This window comes from Xiphophorus maculatus, chromosome 2, assembly GCF_002775205.1.
Source record: "Xiphophorus maculatus strain JP 163 A chromosome 2, X_maculatus-5.0-male, whole genome shotgun sequence".
Lineage (NCBI taxonomy): Eukaryota > Metazoa > Chordata > Actinopteri > Cyprinodontiformes > Poeciliidae > Xiphophorus > Xiphophorus maculatus.
In genome coordinates this window covers 2,232,932-2,253,465 of record NC_036444.1, presented here as the reverse complement: position 1 = coordinate 2,253,465, position 20,534 = coordinate 2,232,932, and the positions used below count along the sequence as shown (strand labels likewise).

General features: G+C 38.9%; 2 protein-coding genes across 5 annotated transcripts in view; both read left to right on the top strand.

The window, feature by feature from the left end:
- LOC102224465 (homeodomain-interacting protein kinase 2-like) overlaps positions 1–6,765 on the top strand; it is a 92,266-nt gene extending 85,501 nt beyond the window's left edge. For both annotated transcript variants that reach the window (XM_023345615.1, XM_023345609.1), the window contains exons 11-15: positions 1,523–1,705; positions 2,440–2,760; positions 3,241–3,494; positions 3,581–3,741; positions 4,852–6,765. In XM_023345615.1, coding sequence (XP_023201383.1) covers positions 1,523–1,705; positions 2,440–2,760; positions 3,241–3,494; positions 3,581–3,741; positions 4,852–5,316 — 1,384 coding nt within the window. In that variant the 3' untranslated portion in view covers positions 5,317–6,765. The remainder of the gene's footprint in view (positions 1–1,522; positions 1,706–2,439; positions 2,761–3,240; positions 3,495–3,580; positions 3,742–4,851) is intronic.
- Positions 6,766–15,369: 8,604 nt separating this feature from the next.
- kiaa1549 (KIAA1549 ortholog) overlaps positions 15,370–20,534 on the top strand; it is a 38,141-nt gene continuing 32,976 nt past the window's right edge. For all 3 annotated transcript variants that reach the window (XM_023350484.1, XM_023350479.1, XM_023350475.1), the window contains exons 1-2: positions 15,370–15,557; positions 17,350–17,593. In XM_023350484.1, the coding sequence (XP_023206252.1) occupies positions 17,467–17,593 (127 nt within the window). In that variant the 5' untranslated portion in view covers positions 15,370–15,557; positions 17,350–17,466. The remainder of the gene's footprint in view (positions 15,558–17,349; positions 17,594–20,534) is intronic.

The window sequence follows — 20,534 nt, the reverse complement described above, 5'->3', positions numbered from 1 at the left end:
GAAATAAAGGTTGGATTGTATTTCATACATTAAACAATGTTATTGAAATTGAGGACTTTTTGTTGATTTAGTGTTTTGTGTGCAGGTTGTGTGAGGAGACTTGAAATCATCAAATGTTGCTATGTTTCAATTTACTTTATCCCTGCTGTAGAATCTACAATACTACCACAAGACATTATTAATAATCGTAATGAATGATATAATATGTGAATTGAAACTGTATTATTTTTAGTTCATTTGTGTTGTTTTTATTTCCAAACTGATGCATCAACTCAGGAATCTTTGCTTCTTTAGTAACTTTATCTTGAAATGAGAACATGTCCTGGAACACCAGCAGGTTGACCTCAGAGAAATGGAGGATAGAGACGCCATGCAGAGTGCAGCCTGTCACTGAAGTTAATTGATGAATGGGAGGCTAGATGGAAGCGGGACAGAGGGACATATACGTACAGATATATAATGTGTATGCATTGGAGGTTGCCGGGGCGATGTATGTTTGGATCCATTCAGGGCTGCCCGTCTGTGGGAAGACAGCCCCGCCCTGCCACTCCTTCCCCTCCTGTCCAGTTGCAGCTCCGTAGTCCTCAGAGAGAAGATCGGAAAAGTGTCGCACTTCCTCTGCAGAGCTATCGCTCCACAGCTGCTGGTGTCAGCTCCTCTGCCCTCCCTCTCTGCTCTCTCCTCTCGGTTTTTAGCCTCTTCAGAAAAGAGAGCCACTGCCACCTACTGGCTTCACTGTGAAATACTGTGTTCCTGCCAATGTTTACTGATTTATACAATTATTTTGCAGATATATCTGACATTTTTTCTGCAGATTCTTGACATGCATCTGAATAAAATAAAAATATAATTGAAAAAGTAAATATATTCTATCAATTCAGATAAAATTTTTTAACTTGTATAGCTTTCTTTTGGTAATTTTAACGATTATGGTTACAGCTTAAGAAAACCAAAATATTACATTACATCCAATAAAAAATCTGAAATAAAATAAAACAAGGAGTATAAGCCACAGACAATCATTCTTAGAAAGAAGTGTATTAATGGAAAGATTAGTGGAAGGAAAAAGTGTGGTAGTCACAGATGTAGCCATGACATGAGCTACAACTGTGAGCTCATCTTGTAAACAAGGCCTCAACATAGCTAATGAGTTAGCTAACATTAGCGCCAACAACACACATAAGCAAATCTTTCTTGTTAGCTCTTAATCGTCAATCGATAACCAGAACTTCAACAGATATCAAATTTTACTCAACTGGAAGTTACAATACAGCCAAGTAAATTAGTGCTTTAGAATGAATTTATCCAGAAAAATTAATTTAGGGGAAGCCACATGTTAGCACAAAGTGCTAAGCTAAAGTGTAGCTCCACTATTTGTGCATTTGAAGATTAGCAAAAGTGTACCTAGCACTAACGATGTGGAATTAATGTATATATGTTTGTTTCGCTTCTTAAAATGAAATAACTCAAATAATATTCTAGTTGATTGAGATGAATATGCATCATTTGTGTCATTCTGCAGGAATTCCCATCCTCATGGGAGCCATTATAATCCCATCATGCAGCAGCCAGCCTTGCTGACTGGTCATGTCACACTCCCATCAAACCAGACTCTCAATGTGGGCGTGGCTCATGTCATGAGGCAGTCATCCATCAATAACAACTCCTCTTCCAAAAAGACCAAACAGCACCAGATGTCGACCAGGTATGCAAACTACTGATGAAGACTTTTTAAAGGAATTTATAGGGATAAAGGGGCAGTATTACGTAATATAATTTTTTTGAGCTTTACATTCTGTTATGATGTTATTCCCTCATCAAAAACATACCTGGATTTTTGCCTAGATTTTTTCATGCATGTTTGAGGAATCCTTTAATCTCCATGGCAACCATTCAGCTGTGCAAAACGCCTGGTTGGACCTAGCCCTGCCTTCGAGACGTAGCTCCGCCTCCCAGCTGCAGGTTCCAACCTTACGAGCTTCTGCATCACAGAGCAGCCCTATTCTTTTAACTACCCCACATTGCTCCTTCAGACTAGCCAGCAGCAATTAGCAAACTCCTGGTGGAAACGGGGCAACAAAGGAGCTACTTCTCAGCTCAATGCTGGTAAAAGCATAGTTAAAGGGTTGATAGAGGAGCCATGCTGTGATGACTTCCTAAGGCAGAGTTTCAGAAAGAGCAGAAGTTTTTAAAGAGACAGAGACCTTGAAATTGGGTCTCTATAAATTATGAAATGTAATTTAAATGATGAAATGTAATTACTTTTAAGTCATATTTGTAATATACAACATTTTTAAAACAACTGAAAATAACACTGATTGTTCTATAAAACGCCACTAAGTACATAATACTGCCCCTTTAATGCTCCTGCCCCTTTAATGCTCCTGAATCTTCAGCACCGGTGGCCTGATCTCTCGCCTCCGCCTCTGTTTTTCCAAGGAACGTGTCGACCTATGAGGTGTCATCCTCCCAGATGGTGCTGTCGCCACAGCGATCCAAGCGGGTGAAGGAGAACACGCCCCCTCGCTGCGCCGTGCTACAGAACGGCTCGGCGGCCCACTGCCCACCGGCACAGGGCTGCGCCGGAGGAGGGTGGGGCGCCAACGAAGCAGAACAGGCTTCAAGCACCACCCGCGACCATCAGCACCAGCACCATGTCCCCAGACAGACCATCATCATCCCCGACACGCCCAGCCCCGCCGTCAGCATCATCACCATCAGCAGCGACTCAGAGGACGACGACCAGAAGCAGAACAACGGGTCCGTTTGGGTTTTTTCCTTCACCAATTGGATTTTAGGTTTAGATTTATTTTTTTTTACAAATTTTGCTGGACATTAAAATGTCTCAGTAATTATTGTGGAAAACAATAACATTATTGTTTTGAGACCATTTTCAAGTAATATGCTGATTGTGACCCTCTTGACACCAATAAACTTTAATTTAGCAAAGAACCCATAACATTGGAATTAGAAGATGTTTGAAATATCCCAAATAAGATGCAACAAATAAAAACAAAAATTATAATGGAAATAAAAACCACGCACAAGGAAAACCATAAATAAAATGGATTATATTGTGATGCGTCATAAACTAAAATTAGCCAAGATAATTAAAAGTTTATAGCAACAGTTTGAAAGGTCGCCTGCTCTCTTTCTTTCCTATTTTGAAGAGTGGGAACAAAATTAAGAATTGAAATATGTTAAACATTCCTCCTAACTATCTTTGTCTGTTTTCTGCAGCTCATCTTCCAAGCACAGAAAGAACGTCATCAGTTGTGTGACGGTCCATGATTCCCCAGAGTCAGACTGCTCCAGCCACAACAGCCCCTACAGCCTGGAGTCACGACCCCACAACCACAACAACAACAACAGCTACGACACGAAAACCACCATCCTGGACAACTACAACAATGGGAACCCTCGCACAATCATCATCCCTCCGCTGAAGACGCAGAACACTGAGGTGCCCAGCGAATGTGAGCGGCTGATGCCAGGTAAACGCCACTTTAATAATTCGGATACAGAGGTAAAAGTTGCTGCTTTGCAGGTGAACAGATTCATTTATTTGTCTACTGAACAGATGGACTGAATCATCAGAATATAGCTTACAAGTTTAAATCCTCCAATGGAGTGACAGCGGGCAATAATCACATACCAGGAGGCATGGCCGGGGGCGTGGCCTATCGACATCAGCGCTCAGGACCACACCCACTTCAGCAGCAGCCACTCAATCTCAGCCAGGTACAGTACACACCAAACAGTCAATGTAACTGATCATTACGATAATGTTTTGATTATGCCCCGTCAAGGCAATATTTACAGGGTACGTATTACGCAAAATTCACACTTTGCTCATTTTTGGGCTTCTATTTTGGTTTCTACAGCTTTTGAAAACATTCCAAACACTTAAAAAAAATACAAATAAAAAAAAAGATCATCCAGCAGTTTAGCAATAAGTTTTTTTGAATTTGAAAATGAGTCTTTTCAAAAACCTTCCGAATGTAATGTCACAAATCAGCAGACACTACCCGTCACCTAGCAACCCTAGCAAAGCCCAGCCCATCACCTAGCAACATAAGCAGAGCGCCACAACATTTGGTCAGTTAGTTTTATCGTTGTTAATAATTCAGACGAGCAATCAGAGAGAAAAAATTCTGCAGATTTTTCATCTCTAATATTTTATACAAAATTAGAAATGCATTAAAAATGGCAAATAAACTAATAATACAGTAAAAAATACATATAATAAACATTTTATTGCCTAAAATGAAATAATTAAATATACATTCCTTTAATGAACGCTTCATTATTTGTAGCAAAGGATGCATCTGCAGCTAAAAAAAATACTTCTACCTTCAACATGTGAAAAGTTCAGTGCTTTTTACCTGACTTAATACCAATATAACTGTGCCATTACCTAGCAACCCAAGCAGAGCGCCGGCATGTTTGGTCAACTGCTGTATGCACTGTACAATGGCTGCTGGGAAAGACAAGTGTTTTGTTGTTTTCTTACCATCCAGAAACTACATGCTGCAGCTGTTTTTTTTTTTTTTTTTTTTGTGCAGGAGACTCCACTTCTGCTTTTTAAAGGTGTATGTTTGTAAAGCTGTGCATCTGTTTGCAGCCATTTTCCTGTGTGAGTGTAAATGTTGAGTTATGAGGTGTGGCCAGCAGCAGCATTTAGCGGGACAGAGACCCTAAAGAAGCTTGGACAGGAGCTCAGAACTGACCAGACTAAAATCTCATTATCTAAGAATGAGTTTGTATGTTTTGTATAGACCGTAGCTCTGTCCTAACCTGTTGAAGGAAGTATAATAGGACTGAACTCTGTTGGTTCTTCTGTTCTTTCAGGCTCAGCAGCACATGGTGGCTGAGCGAAATGCAGGACACCGCCGGCAGCAGGCCTACATCACCCCCAACATCGCCGCTCAAGCCCCGTATTCTTTCCATCACAACAGCCCCTCCCACACGGGCGGCGTCCACCCGCACCTGGCCGCCACCCACCTGCCAGGCCAGCCCCACCTGTACACCTACACGGCCCCCGCCGCCCTGGGCTCCACCGGCACCGTGGCCCACCTGGTGGCGTCGCAGGGCTCGGCGCGCCACGCCGTCCAGCACGGGAGCTACCCCCCCAGCATCGTCCACCAGGTCCCGGTCAGCGTGAGCCACCGCGTACTGCCATCGCCCACAATGCACCACAGCCAGTACCAGGCCCAGTTCGCCCACCAGGCCTACATCAGCGCCTCACCCGCCTCCACTGTCTACACTGGATACCCACTGAGTCCCACCAAGGTCAACCAGTATCCTTACCTCTAGAGACGAGCCGGACTGACACTGAAGGGGCCCGACCCCCGACCCAGCGATGCTGCTTCCCGCACTGCAAAAACACAAAACCTCACCAAGAATATTTAGTCTAGGTTCTGGTGCAAATATATAGTACTGTTGAAATAATACAAAATACTTACAAGTAACTTTCTGTTGAAATAATACAAAACTTACAAGTAACTTTTCAGCATGAAATAGGAGCTTGTTCAGTAATTAATTAATATTATTGATGTGAAATTATTGTAGGTAGAATCTCCAAGTACTCAAGTAAGAGTAGCACCACTTCAACAAATTTTTATTCAAGTGAAAGTAAAAAGTAGTTGAGAAATTACTCAAGTAAGAGTAGAAGAGTATTTGGTAATTGGTAATAAAGCTACATCAGTCATTTAATATTTCAAAATTACATCATCAGGCCGACAAAGTTATGTGGAATTTTAGGTATTTTAAAGACCAAAATAAAAATAATTCATATAACTAATTATAACAAAGTAACAAAAACAGGAAAAAGACACATTTTTCCAAATCAATTCCTTTCAGTAAATTTCATAACTTATGACCTTTTAACCATAACTGCCAATATTTGTCTGGTGAATTATTAGTTGTTCTTGATTCAGTGAAGTTACTCACACTGGGTTGGGTATCCAGAAATTTTACTCAAGTAAGAGTAAAATTTACAAAAAGTAAATGTTACTAGTTATTACCCAACTCTGGTTAATATTGATGAAAATGAAGCTATAATTGAAATAGTCTGCCATTGGAACAAGACACTTTTCCTGTATTATATTATAAATTATAATATGATAAAAGTATTTTTTTCACTGTCAGATTATTTCACTTATAACTAGTACTTTTTATATAAATTAAGAAATTAAGCTCCCATACCTTGCTGAAAAGTTAGTTTTGTCTTATTTCAGGTCTACTAAGAAATTTGCACCAGTAACTGGATCATAAATCTTGGTGAGATTTTGTGTTTTTGCAGTGTTCATCCTCCATCCCATCCTCTCCTCGACCTCAGACATGAACAGAGACAGAGGAACATGCAACCCTCATGAAGCTGTCATGTGTAACTTGAAGAAGGAATGACTGAACAGAAGGAAACGTGACTCAGATCCTCTGGAGAAGAGAAAAATGATGCCGACTGTTTTTCTTCTTTTGACTATTTTCCCCCCAGAAAAGGGCCAGTTCTGCTTTTGTTTCCCCTCCCTTTGCTTTCCTTTACAAAAGAAGCAACGTCTCATTAGTTTTGTGGGGAAAGTTTCGAGGACAGCGGACATTTTAAGATTTATTTAATTTCTTTCCCCGCTCTCCTCTCCCGTCCCCCGCCTAAATATGTTTGGGACTGTTGAACAGGGGGGCGATATTGACTGGAAGTTTGAATTCCCAAAAGCTTTGGGACTTGGTGAAATACGTAAACCTGCTGCTCTTCAAAGATAAAAAAAATACTGATGGCCTTGAACTGTCTTAGTATTTCCAAATCAGCGGAGGCGTGGGGTGAAAACGAAGAGAGGAAACCCCGCCCACTCCTCCTCCTCCAGCAGAGGAGGGAACTGGAAATCTAACCAACAGAAGACAACAAATCTTTTAGTGTATTTATAGATATTTTTTCCTTTGTTTTTTCCACCTTCAGTTTGATCTAGGTGTCTTAGCTGGGCCCCGTGTATAGAATGTAGCAGTATGCACCTGTTTTTATTTCTTTTTTTAATTCCCTTGATACCAATAGAGTTATTTGTTATTTTTTCTTCTTCAATGTGATTGCACAAAGTGGTTATAATAACATAGGCATGTACAACGTGATTGTCTGTGTGCTACTGTCAGCCATGTGTGTGTAGCTCATCTCCACAGGATCCTCCTCAAGTCTTTAGATGTCGATCGTCGTTCCCTCGTAGTGCCTTACAGATTTACCGACACAGTTTACTCGGCTCGGGTCCCGAAAGCCGCGAGAGACTACGGCTAAACTTAGCGTGACGCGTTTTCCCCGGTTTCACATCTTAATTGGGACACTTGTAGGTTTCTTCCAGGTGTAGGTTCAGCCCTCGCTGTTTCACAACCATAGCGTCCCGCAGATGATGAAGATTAATGTCAAAGCAGAAATCACGCTGAGCTGTTTTTTTTTTATTGTTATTATTCTGTGTGCATGAGATCATTTGTCTGGGGTACTTACCAAAGTCAGAGATAAAGTCATGTTACACTTCGTTCTGGAAATTCATGTAAATATAATAGATAGATGTAGAGTGAAGCTGTCGCTGTTTTCCTCGTTTTCTGCTAATCACATGAGAAAACGTGCGTCTCAATTCGGAAGCACAGACGTTAGCTCAGTTGTTTTGAGGTTACAGGATAAAGTTTGAGACACAATAGAGTTTTGGTGCATCTCATGAATTACATTATGACAAAATGTTCATAAAAACCTGAAAAAAATTATATTTCAGTACTTTCTTTTTGTTCATTTTAATGATTATGGCTTGCAGCAAATGAAACCCAAAATTGAATCTTTTAAAAAACTAGAAGGTACCAAAAAATCAGACTTTTAAGAAAGAAACTTTATACATAATTATGGAGAAAACTGCTATGAATACTCACAACAAAAAGGGTAAAATATAGCGCAGAAATTTTGCTGTTCCAAGCTTATTCATAGAAAACTCAGTGGAAGGGAAAAGTATGGCTAATCTAGCACAGTAATACAGCAATTATTAAAACAGATATTTGTAGTGTAGCCATGTACTGTACATGTCCTGTCAGAAAATAAAACTAGACTATAAAAAGCTAAAAATGTGTATTCTATTTTCCTCCAGACTCTGGGATGTTGATTTTCAAATGAATCTCAAATTTGCTTTAAAAAAATTATCTGAAAAGATTATGTTTTTAACCGGTCTTTTTCCTTCCACTCAACTTTCCACCAATATTCTTATTGGCTGACTCTGTCAACGAGTCAGCCATCTTTCCTTTGATTTTGTGAGTTTCTATTAGTCATAATCATTACACTTTAGAGAAATAAATCACTATTTTCTTCAACAAATGCTAATTTCTTGAGATGCACCTGTATTTTTCAAGGTTAAGAGCTAGTCTGAGAGAAGGGCCTGACAGAAAGTGATTGTTGCCATGAGGTAGTTCAACAGACAGAGCACAGAGGGATGTTTGGAAGAGAAACCGAGTGGGGTGAAGGAAAGGGGCTGGTTGGAAGCTCCATCTTTAAAGGGACTTAAAATGGTTGCAAGTTGGCAATGAGCAGGTTGATAGTTACACTGAGCCGCGGCGGGTGCTGCCTCACCTGGCGGCGGGTGCTGCCTCACCTGGCGGTGGCGCTCCTGAGTATCTGACATATTGTTTGTGAGCTCTGATGAAGCGAGCACGGTGTTGGCGCCGGCGCTGCAGGGAGAGAGCGGACGGGAAACGGGACGCGCATGCACCTGGAAGGGGCGCCTTATGGATGTTTTCATCACTGCTGTCCATTTGTCTTCAATCCACGGATATCGCCATGCCAACGGGGCGGGGATGCCTGAACACTTAGAGAACCAATAGGGCTGCCGCTTTGTGTGTTTGCTGCTTGATTTTATTTAGCCAATAGTACAAATAACCATTTGCCCTATTGAATGAACATGGGTACATCAGAACTGCTGGTGGTCTAGTCAAAGCCTTCTGCCCTCCTCCTTGGTATGCCATAGTACTTGCATTTGAAGTGATTTTTTTTTCCTCTTTTTAACTTATCTTCCTTTTCTTTTACATGGCTGTAGTACTTGTGTTTATTTTTTAGAGATTGTTGCAATAATTCTTGTGGACGTTTTATCAAAATACATGTGTGTGTTTTTATGATATGTCGGGCTTATTTGGGTTTTGTAACCTGGTGTACAGTGATGTTTCGTACCGGGTGAAGGTGGGTGCACCTGTCTAAAGTGTTGCAACACTGCTGAGGGTAGAGAAGTGTGCAGGCTGATGGTAATCCACTGGGGCGCTTTCAGAAACCTGCTTTTGGGTAATCCATTACCATTGGGTCCCAATTGTAATCCATTGGGTAATCCGCCCTCTGGAGTCGGCTTTCATCCTGGTACTTTCCGCCCCCCGTTAATGCCTCGGGTCCAGGTACTTGAAGATGTGATTACATGGTATGTTGCTGGTTACATCAGGCATCTCTGTTGTGTTGTTTTCTGTTTCATCTCCTTCGTTTCCTCTGGGTCGTTCAGGACTGAGTACACGTGCATAACTTGGAGGATTTCTGAATCAAACTACTGAAACATTCCACTGTTTTTGAGGGAATATCACAACTACTGTCCACACCCGTCAGCATGGAGGCACCAAAGACTTTAACGAGATCGACCATGCACAGCACAGAACAAGCAATCCTCCTTGTCATTGCCAGAATATCCAGGCAATAACTTCAAACGCTTCATAAAGTGTGGATTTCACTCTATGAAACGCATGTGTGTGAGGATTTAACATGCATACAGCACAGGTGTTTCTTTGTGGACTTTTAGCTACGACGCCATGATAAAGTAATTACCCCCTTGTAGATATCTTTTTTTTTCTCCACACACTAAAATATTTAAAAAAATAACATGAACAGCTTTAAAGCTGTCCCAACCAACATGGCCGCCTATCAGCCACATTTATTTTGGCTCATTTCACTATCCACCTCATTGTGTAATTATTACCAGAATAAGAAATTATTTTAATAGAACCCAACTGACAGTAGTGGGGAAAAATATGTCAAAATGGTCTCTAAGGGAGAGTTCAAGGTTAAAACCATGAAGCCCCGTCTTATATTTACCAAAAACAAAAAAAGTATTTTTGCTGTGCTTCTACTGCAAATATCTTAGTCTACTTGGAATAAGACAAAACTAACTTACCAAATATGGAAGCAGATTGTTCCACTTATGGGAAAAACGTCTTATTAGTGAGACAGTCTGCCAATGGAACTAGTACTTTTTCATCAATATTAAGGAATTATTGACTTAAAATAAGCTCCTATATCTTGGTGAAAAATTCTTTGTACGTTTGTTTTGTGTTATATCCAATGCACTGAGATATTTGCAGTAGAAACTAGACAGAAATTACTTGGTAAGAATTTGTGTTTTTGCAGGGTGGAACCATGACTTCTGTTTCCTAGCAGAAAAGCGTGTTTGTTAGCCCAGTTTAACTAGATTTATGAAGTGGGACGATGATCCAAAACACAGCAAATCAACCTGTGATTGGCTGGAGTGGCCTCAGTAACTGGACTTAAGTCCAAACTTAAGTCCAGTTGAGATGTTGTGGGCAGGTCGGTTTCCTGCATGATGACTGTTTAAGAGAGACTTCAGTGCGTAGGAAGTGGGAGGGGTCTAATGGTCGAAAGTCAGTAAGAAAGTCGTTAGATTTGATGCTAGTCGCGTTTTGAAAAAAAGTTGCTGGAGGCATCTGAAAAGTTGTAAATATAGCGACAAAGTTGATAAGGTAGCAACAGACCTTCTTCTGTCGAGACCACACCCCTCCACTCATGCCCGCTCTTGGCCACGCCCCTCACCGTACCTTAGCTCTGCCTGCTTTGGTGGAATTTTTCCAAAATCGTCACGGGTCGGGGCTAAGCTTTCACAGAGGAGGTAGTTGCATTTAAACAGAACTTTCATGCACAAATACCCTTCAATTTGGCTCAAATAATTTCATGTTCCCTTAATAAATGATGTTTTAAATCATCTTTTGAAAACTTCTATTTGTATTTACTCAGGTTATCTTTGATAATAAGATATTTCTGATAATCTGAAACATTAAAAAACAAAAACAGAATAAAAGGGGTAAATACTTTTTCACAGCGCCGTATCAAAACATCTTTTTTTTGTTTTTATTTTGAATTCTTCCACACATTTACCTGTTTAAACGAAGCCAGAAATGAATGATCATGCCTTTTCTCTCGTTGTTTTCTGTTTTGTATTGTCGTTGTAGGAAAGCTAATTTTAAAAGGTTTCAGAGTAGACCTGCAAAAATGAATAACCCAAAATGTATGAAGCATACTTTTAAAGGTCATGGTCATCTGCACAAAACGAATGTAACATTATGTGACCCACCCACGTCTGTCATGGCTTTAGATTTCTCAGTGGGTGATTATTTTATTAATTTGTGACCCATGCATGGCACAATAACTATACAACTGGTTTCCATCAAAGCCCCACTAAAAACCAACAATGTAATGTTGCCTATTATCATAATTAGGATATATAAATGGTCTTATTTTTCCAGAATGAAACAACACTGTGGAACTCGATTTGTATGATATGTTTGTCTGTTTCACATAACCAACATTTTATGGATTACTGAGGAAAAAGAGGGTCAGAAAAGTGAGCATCATCGTAGATAGAGTGCCCTTAAAATTACCAAAATGTGCTTAAGTAGCGTTTAAAAATGTTTGGTGTTGCTGAGGTGTGTACAGCCTTCCCAGATAGCAATGTTAATGTTAACTACTGCCTTCCAAATAACCAACGATACCTCCAAAGCTTTAAAAGGTGACATTTTAATTAGTGGAAACTGAAACAAGGCAGCGTGTCCATCTCTCTGTCGTCCTCCTGTCGAAAAGCGCTCAAACTTCCAGTCCTGCTTATGGCGTTGCTCATCCCGACAAACATTCCCGACAGTGTTACTTGCAGCGCCGCAGCAGTCGTTCTGAAACGACTCGCAGCTCGTTAAAAACACACCTGCAACACCTGCGCTGTAGAAATACCTGGCTGGAGCTGCAGCTGCTTCCCAAAGGTCAAAGGAGATGAAGGCAGGTGAGCAGGTAGATACGTTATGTCACAGAGAAATGCATAATGTAGTTACACAAACATTTTCCAAACCCCTTTGGGTACATGTTATTATTATTATTATTATTATTATTATTATTATTATTTAACCATTCTGTTAATTGGATCTATTCCTTTCGCTGGTTATTCCTCGGGGGAATTCAGGGTTGGGTGGTCATGGTTTGATGCCTTCATTGACTGATTCAAATTAAATTTTTCAACACCTCCAGTTATAATTATTGTGTATAAAACCTGCTAAAGAGAAATAACTGCTTACTTGAAGTAACGTAGGTCCTGATTTTATAACAGAATTATTGTACATACCATCTATTGTTTTTTATGAGGAATCATGTAACTTGAATGTGCTAGTTAGATTTGAAAAGGTTTGGTTTTTTTCGGTTTTAGTTTCTTTGGGAAAATATTCAACTTACATCAGAAATCAGAGCGGTACCGAATTTAATTTTGTTTTCTGGGGACTACTACACTTAAAAAAATGTAAAAATATGTTTCAGATTCTTTGGTAGAAGTAGAGATGATTTGATTCTAACAGAAAATGTAATTTAATATATAAGATTTTTCTTATCTATGCATAAAACTTGTGTTTGTAATCTTTATCAGATGTTTTTTTATTCTAAAAAAGTTAGGAAAATACCTGCTGTTGTGTCTGTGGACTGAAAGTAATGAAAGTTCTTAGTTTTGATGCGTTTAATAATTTTTTTGTGTGAAGGAAGAAATTGGCCGATTCAAATATTCCCTAGAAACTATGAATGGTAAATAATAAGTTAACATTTAAAGGACCGAGAATAAGAGCGCATCAAACCCTGACCCCCTTTTTTGCGTCTATTGCTGTATGGTTTCTCAATGTTGTGATATTTAATTCTTTGTCAATGAAGCTAACGTGTGCTGCAGTATTTCCTAGTATACATCTCTGTTGATGGTCTTTTCTTAATTAGTTTTATCGGGGAGTGATGTCTCTTTATTTCAATTTGTTATTGTAGCGTTTTATGTATACTCTGTTCCTTAGCCTAATATTATCAAGTATGTTATGAGAATGGATATTTTACTGGCTTTATAGAATGTTTTAAAATAAATATAATATTGACAATAAGAAAAAGAGGATTATTTAAACCTCCTAACACGTTGACTACATGCTACTAAGCGCTTGTGTTTTTCCATTAGGATATTGTGTGCTTCTCTTAATCATTTTCGTTGTAGAAAAAATGAGTGAATTTATATTAGGCTTTGAAAAACTAATGACACAATTGTAAATTTTACAGGAGGACTTTTATTAGACAAACAGCATCATCAGATAGAAGAGAATAGTAATTTTAATTGTCCTCCTTACTAACTGTAGGATGAGAAGGGGCTCGCGTTGTGGTGAACTATGTTCTAGCTTGTTATTCACTGTTACTTTTGATCATTTTTTGGGTCTCAGAGGTGAATCGAGTTAATGAGAATTTGTAAGCTCACATATGCATATTGTATATGTGTAGAAATGTAATCACACTTTGTCTTGGATTTACATTAAACTGTCAAGTCACGGCAACAGTCTCCACTTTTTTATTCCTTGGTGTGTGATCTTCAGATAGTGTCCAATTCAACTCAGTTTGTTTCTATAGCAACCATTCACAACAAATGTCACCTCAAAGCACTTTACAAAATGAAAAAAATATTCAAATTAGTTTAAAAAGTTTTGCTTCGAGTCACTGACTTACAGCATTTACTCCTCCTGATGTAGCAACTGTACACAATTGCTTACATTGTGTTGTTGACAGCAGTCACTCATACTGAGTATGCATGTGGCGACAGTGGAGAGGAAAAGCTCCCCTTTAACAGGAAGAAACCTCCAGCAGAACCAGAAACTTGCCCAGTACAATCTGCCACTTTCCAAGGTTTGAGAAGAGACACAAAAAGAAACAGATTCACTGATCCAGGAGAACTTTCTACGCTCATGAAAAGTACAAAGTTAACAACACGAGAGAGAACAATTAGTTAATGGCAGCATTATTTCAACTGATGCCGCCCTCCAGGAATGTTTCACAGCTAAACAGAAAGCCAGACCAGAGAAACTATAACGCTACCAGTTGAAATAACAGAAAAACAATGCAAGTTGGAGAGTAATAGAAGAAGAAAGTGAGGAAAAGTGGTCAGTTTGTCCATCGGCAGCTACCTACCCCTAAACCTCAACCCAACTGGGAAAACGTTTCTGTTTTAACTATAAAACTTTATCAAAAAGGAAAGTTTTAAGCTTTGTCTTAAAAGTAGACAGGGGCGTCTTCCTTCCTAATATGTTAAAAATACAGGTGCAAGCATTGTTATGAAACTGCATGTGATAAGTTTTAACAAAGGTGAATTAAACTTATAATATTAATACAGACCAATGTGTAGGTGGGAATGTATGTATCAACAAAATATATACATTAATGATGGCAACATTTTCTAAACCAACAAAATAGAAAGTATTCAACCCAAAAAGTTTTTAAAAACCCATACACCTTTCTTTTATTAAGGAAAACATCTGTCAGTTTTCACGACCTAGGCATATTGTATGTTTAAATCACAAAAATTAACGATTGCAATAAAATTATTTTGCATTCTTAATCGAAAAAGAAAACATGACCATTGACTGCTTTTAACTTGGCGATTTTGGATTCGGGTGCAAACAGTTTGAGCACTGGCCTACTGAAACCTTAGTAGGACCTCCTTGCTACCACTGGGTGTCAGCATGCACTAACATGTTAACTTGCAATAAATGACAATGACGTGATGGGGTTATGTTGATTATCTCCATTTCATTGAAAACTAACAAACGAACAAAAACTTCCAGGCACAAGTTCTGCAGGCTTTGAAAGCAAACCGCTCTCTGGAGCGACTCAGTTTAACGAAATAAGCAGCAAAATAAACAATCATTCTTAATTTTTTTTATCCCACACTATTTGTAAACGTTGCGTTTTAATATAGCTTCAAATTGTGATTGAGTTCAAAAGTTAAACATAAAGGAGTTTAAAGTTTAAATATAGGACTGCATAAAAACTTGAGGACTCATTAAAGGGTCATAAGGAAGGTAATCCAATTTAGCAGATTAAAAGCTGACACGAATATGTCTTCCATAGATGTTAATGCATCGTTGCATGAAGTAACGTTGCCGTGGAAGCCGCAGACGCCAGTGCGGGAGGACCAACCTAATATTAAAAGACAAACCTGACCGATATGAGCGTCAGCCAATCAGAATGGGGCTGGATCAGCAAGCGACGAATCAGAACGGCCAGGGGGCGGGGCTAAGCCAATCAGGACGCGAGGGGGTAACTGGTAACTGAAATTGTGTCACATCACAAGGAGCTATCAGGTCCGGAGCAGCACGCTTTCTCCAAAATAACTTCAAAACAAGCAAGGTTCTCATAAAGCACGTCAGATAAAGGATTTTATTCTTTCCAAGGATATTTTCTCCCCACCTTCACGTAAACTGTCCGAGTCGGAGCTCGCTTTTCATGGGTAAGTGCGCAGCTATGAGCTGGCTGAAAGGACAGTCCGCTCCTGGAAGAAAAAGAGAGATAACCGTTTCATCCGAGCTAGCTTTTGGAAATATCACCCGAGTGCGGATGTTAGCCAGCGCTTAGCCTTTTTCAGCGGCACCCAAAGAGGGATATTAGCTTTTTGTAGCTTCACGAGGAGCTACATGATGGCTAAGCTCAGAGTAACGGGACGGGGTAAGGACGGAGGCTGAAGTGTGTCTGGATGACAGAGCTAGCCGCTCTGTTTCACCTCTGGTGGAAATGACTTAAAACCCAGGAAACTGTTTCAAAAACCTGTATATATTTATATAATTCCTCAAAATGGGGAACACAGTAGAACATGCTGTTCAAGTAAAACAGATCTGCTCTCACCTAAACTTGCTGCAGTGGGAAAATTAAAAAGTTCAGAAGAACTTCAGCTGTGACAAACAATGCTGGAGGATGTTTAATTTTGTTTATGACAACACAGCAATGAGGGGAATATTAAAGCCTCCAAATTTAATGTATTTATCAGGATTTTGTGTTATTGACCCATTTTTCTTTCCAAAATATCTCTACCTCAAATTGGATGGAGAGCACTTGTGAATATCAGTATCAAAGATTTTTCCACAGATTTACAATTTGTCTGGAGTTTGACTAGGCCATTTTACATGGATATGCTTTGATTCAAACTATCTGTTTTAACTTTGTCCGCTTACTTAGGCTGGTTGTCCTCCTGGAGGGTGATCAACTATCCTACATTGTCGTCCTACATGGAAGACAACGTTTTTTGCATGTTGTCTTCCATGTAGGCAGGAAGGAGCTCCAGTAGCAGCCTGACTTTCCACCAATCTAAAGAGGCCTCTGACTGAAGCCTGTTGCTGTATGATTATTATGATGTGCTAACAGCTCATTATAGGAGCAGCAGAGACAATATTAACATGTCTGGGATAATATCATCAGTTTTTGGCAAGCACTGCTAATCCACTTACTTTGCTTTTGCCACTCCTTTAAATCTCGGTGCATTATGATGGATGGAAGAGATGGGTTAAACTTCCTCCCTCTCTCTCTGCTCTTTGGTCCTCATTTCAACTCAGCTGGGATTTTGGGTCAGAGTTCAATAATTATTTTAGCTTTGAAGATGCTAATCAGCTGCTCAAAGTTGGAAAAAGTAGCGCTTGTTGCTACAGCTACGCATCATTATTGTTTAAAAGACAAAAAGTACAAGCAAAAATCTTTTTAGCTGCAAAATGAGAGGAATTAATTGTTCAAGAAAAGAAAACAGAACAAAAACAGACTCAGATTCAGTTCCACACATGCAGTCTCTGTTTCCTAATTAGGTGACTTCTAATGGGAACTGGTTGGTCTGGATCTTATTTAGGGGCATCAGAGTAAAGAGGTTTATATTTTGTCATCTTCCTAAAATAATCGGCTAATAATTTGGTGCCGCTGTAATTTTTTGTCAAAAAAAAAATTGTCTCCACCTCTTTTTTTCTGAAAGATGTTTCAGGCAGAAAAAAGTCACTCTTGGCACAAAATGACTTGGGTCATTATTTTAGGAAGGCGACGGAATGTAAAAAAGATTCTTTCTTTTCCTTCCACTTTATAGTTCGGTCCTGTTGGGATTTTCACATAAAATCCCAATTAAATTCACTGAAATTATTGGTTTTAATCTGACAAACTATAAAAATGCTACACCTTGTATGTATTGTTCTTTTTCACTGAAGTGAGCTGTAATTTTGACTATAGTTTAGCATTTAGCTTCAGTTTGCATCTCTGTTTTCTCCCTGCAGCCTTTGACCTCTGGAGGAGGATGCTCCTAAAGGAGTAATTCAAGCTTCTGTTTGTTGATGTGATGAATCTTCACTTCTTAAGCGGATGAAATGCCTTGAAGCTTGCACCGCCTTACCATGGCAGGTTTTCTCTCCGCTGTGGGTTTGGCGGTGATGCTCCAGGCTCTGGTGCGTGACCAGTGTGCAGCGTTTCTGGGGATAACAGTGTTGGTAACGCTGATCTCTGCTGGCTCACCTCTTCCAGGTAAGAGAACACCTTTCTCCGACTCACTGAAACTTGATCCACTGACTTAAACTTTGTGTTACGCAAGTGGTTTCGATACCTATCACGTGGCTCGTTCTGTTGCGTTTGATAAGCAGATTGATGCATGCAACACATTCTGTAATCTGTAATGTGAAACAAATTGCAAAAATATGACTGTTTAAAAAACAGGAGCAACAATTGCTTTGGAATCTTGATCACAAAATAATGAAATATTTGCACAAGTTTCACAAACGGTTTAAAGAAAACATATTATTCAATATATTTCAGCAAATATTTGTCTTGTTATTTGACAAACGTAGAGAAACTATTGACAAACGTAGAGAAACTATAAACTACAGTATAGTTTTTCTACTTTTATATGATAATTTTTTTTTGGGAGTTCTATTTGCAGGACTCTAGACAAACCTTGTGCATTAGTTGCACTGGTGAAACTAACTTTTTTAGCTTACTTGCACCAAAGTTTTCAACTGCATTGCATTTAATGTTGCAGTTTTGCAAGTTTTTTTTCCATCACCTTCGTTGGAGGCTGTTAAATAATGATTAACAGTTTAGTTAACAAAGTTCTTTATTTGAATCAGAATTATAGAAGACAGGTAACTTAGTGAAATTGGTGGGCATTGTGAACATACTGTTTCTCACCACTAAAGGACATTTCAGGTATTGTTCTGTTATTTAATTTTATATTCATGCATGTATATGTTCTGCTAATGTTTGCTGAGAATAATTAGGATTTTATCTTGATGTATTTCTGTTCTGGTTCTACTTCTCTTGCCTCAGTGCCTGCTTTATCCAGCCTCCACCATTCTGATCAGTATGTGACATGGTTACTCAAATCTTGAAGACTCTTTGCACAATTGTGGCCTTGTTGGTGGAGTGCAGGGCAGCTGCACTGGTGTGCTTCAATATAAGCTGCAAACTTTGCATTTTGAATCTACTGGCTAAAGTCAAAGATCTGACGTTTGGCTTTCAGACTCAAGAGCTAAACACGAGTAAATGTCTGAGTCTGCTTGATAGACATTCTCTCTGTACTTAGATGTATTGATGCTGACGTTATCTAATCAATGCAACTCCCAGAGGAAATGAACACTTTTCAAAAAATCTGCTCTGTTACACTTTAGCAGGATTATGCAGTAAAATTGTCAGGTAATGAGGAATTAGTGAATCAAAGTTCTGCTGAAATGATAACACAGCCGTTAATGTAATTAACTGCAGTTGTCCAATTACTGCATTGGTCATATTTGTGATACAAAAAGAAAGTTAAGCAGTGCTTTAAATGGAGCTGCTTGGAATTAGAAACTCTTGAAATTTCGATAATATAGGTGATGCTAACTCCCACCTGCAGGTGGCAGTAGTTCTTACTTCTACACTGCTGCGTCGGTCTTCCTTGATGTCAAGTTATAGCCTGTAATCGATGTGGCGAATAACAAAAAGTCATTTTTATTGTCGTACAAAAGCACAAATATCACACAATTCCATGCAAATATTTCTAAAATTAACAATCTGATTTGACTATTAATAGGTTATATGTTATCTTAAACAGTTAATCGGATTAATCGTGAAAAATCGATTATTGAATATAATTGTCAACTAATTTGGTAATCGATTAATCGTTAACAATAGTAAGCAAACTCAAAAAAGGCCATTTTCTGAAACAACACAGCCAGAGCAGTAATTAAGCAAAAATTTATTAAATATCTACATTTTGCATCTAAGACTAAAAAACCCTTCTTTATGTATAAATGCTTCACCCAAAACTAAAATTCTGTAAAAAAATAAAATAAAAAATCTTATTTAGCATCTTTTGCTATCGAATTATTAATTGGTTAATCAAAAAACTAATCAACAGATCAGCCCTACACTGCATTGATGTTCAGTTCAATGGAAAGGGCTGAGCTTATTTAGTCCTTTTTAAGCATTTAGTATTTTTTGTTGCATTCCTTTAGTGTATGCTTGATCATTTGCATCATTAAAGGAATACCGCCTCACTGCTAAGGGACGTGTACTACACGTCTTACTGCTACTTTTTAATTTTTAATTTTTTTTTAATTACTCTTACTGCTAATATATATCATTATTATACCAAGGTAAACATTTGCCATGCAGCTCCAATTTTGCCAAAAAAACCTGTAATCTAAGAGTAAATATCATAAAATTAGATTGGTTATTTCTTTCCAACTCAACAAAGAACACTTTGATTTTCACTTCAGCTGTTGTTTTTTCCTCTCTGCATTGAATTAATTGGTTGACAAATCAGGCCAATGAAGCTGAGGGCCAGCAAAGCCCCGTCTAATTACCAACGTGGTCTGTTGCCACACGAAATCTGATCTGTTTGGATGACAATATGTCCATTCATTGTTGATTAGAGCCAGGAGCAGTTACAGATCAATGGTTAGAAGCTATCAGAAGCCAAACTCTGGGTAATGTTGCACTGAGCGGGCCCGCGCTGACCCGAAACCCACCAGTCTGTCCCGGCCATCGTTATGGCTCGGTTGAGAACAGTGGAGGCAGGTCTGCAGGTTGGGAGGTGGTAAGACGCACCAAACAGACACAAAGGATGAATAATAATTTCAACATGGCCGACACATCTGACTGAGCCCTACTGATATGTGGAAGAAAAATTACATAAATATTGTACAATCCAGTTTTTCTTTTTTCTTTTTTTTTACTAACATGTTAGCTGCTAATACTGCTTTTGCTCAAAGCAGTATTAGATTTTAACTAAGATGGCGTCCAAGATGGCCGCCATTAAGGACAAGTTTTGTGATATCTCAGCTTTTAATAGAGCTAAACAAATAATTAAAAGAAAAATCTAGTCATACATTTTTGGAGACATTAACCCATCAGTGTCAAATTCACTTTACTGTAAAATTTAGCTTTTCATGGATTTAGTTAACACATTCAGAGGAAATTGTGCACTTTC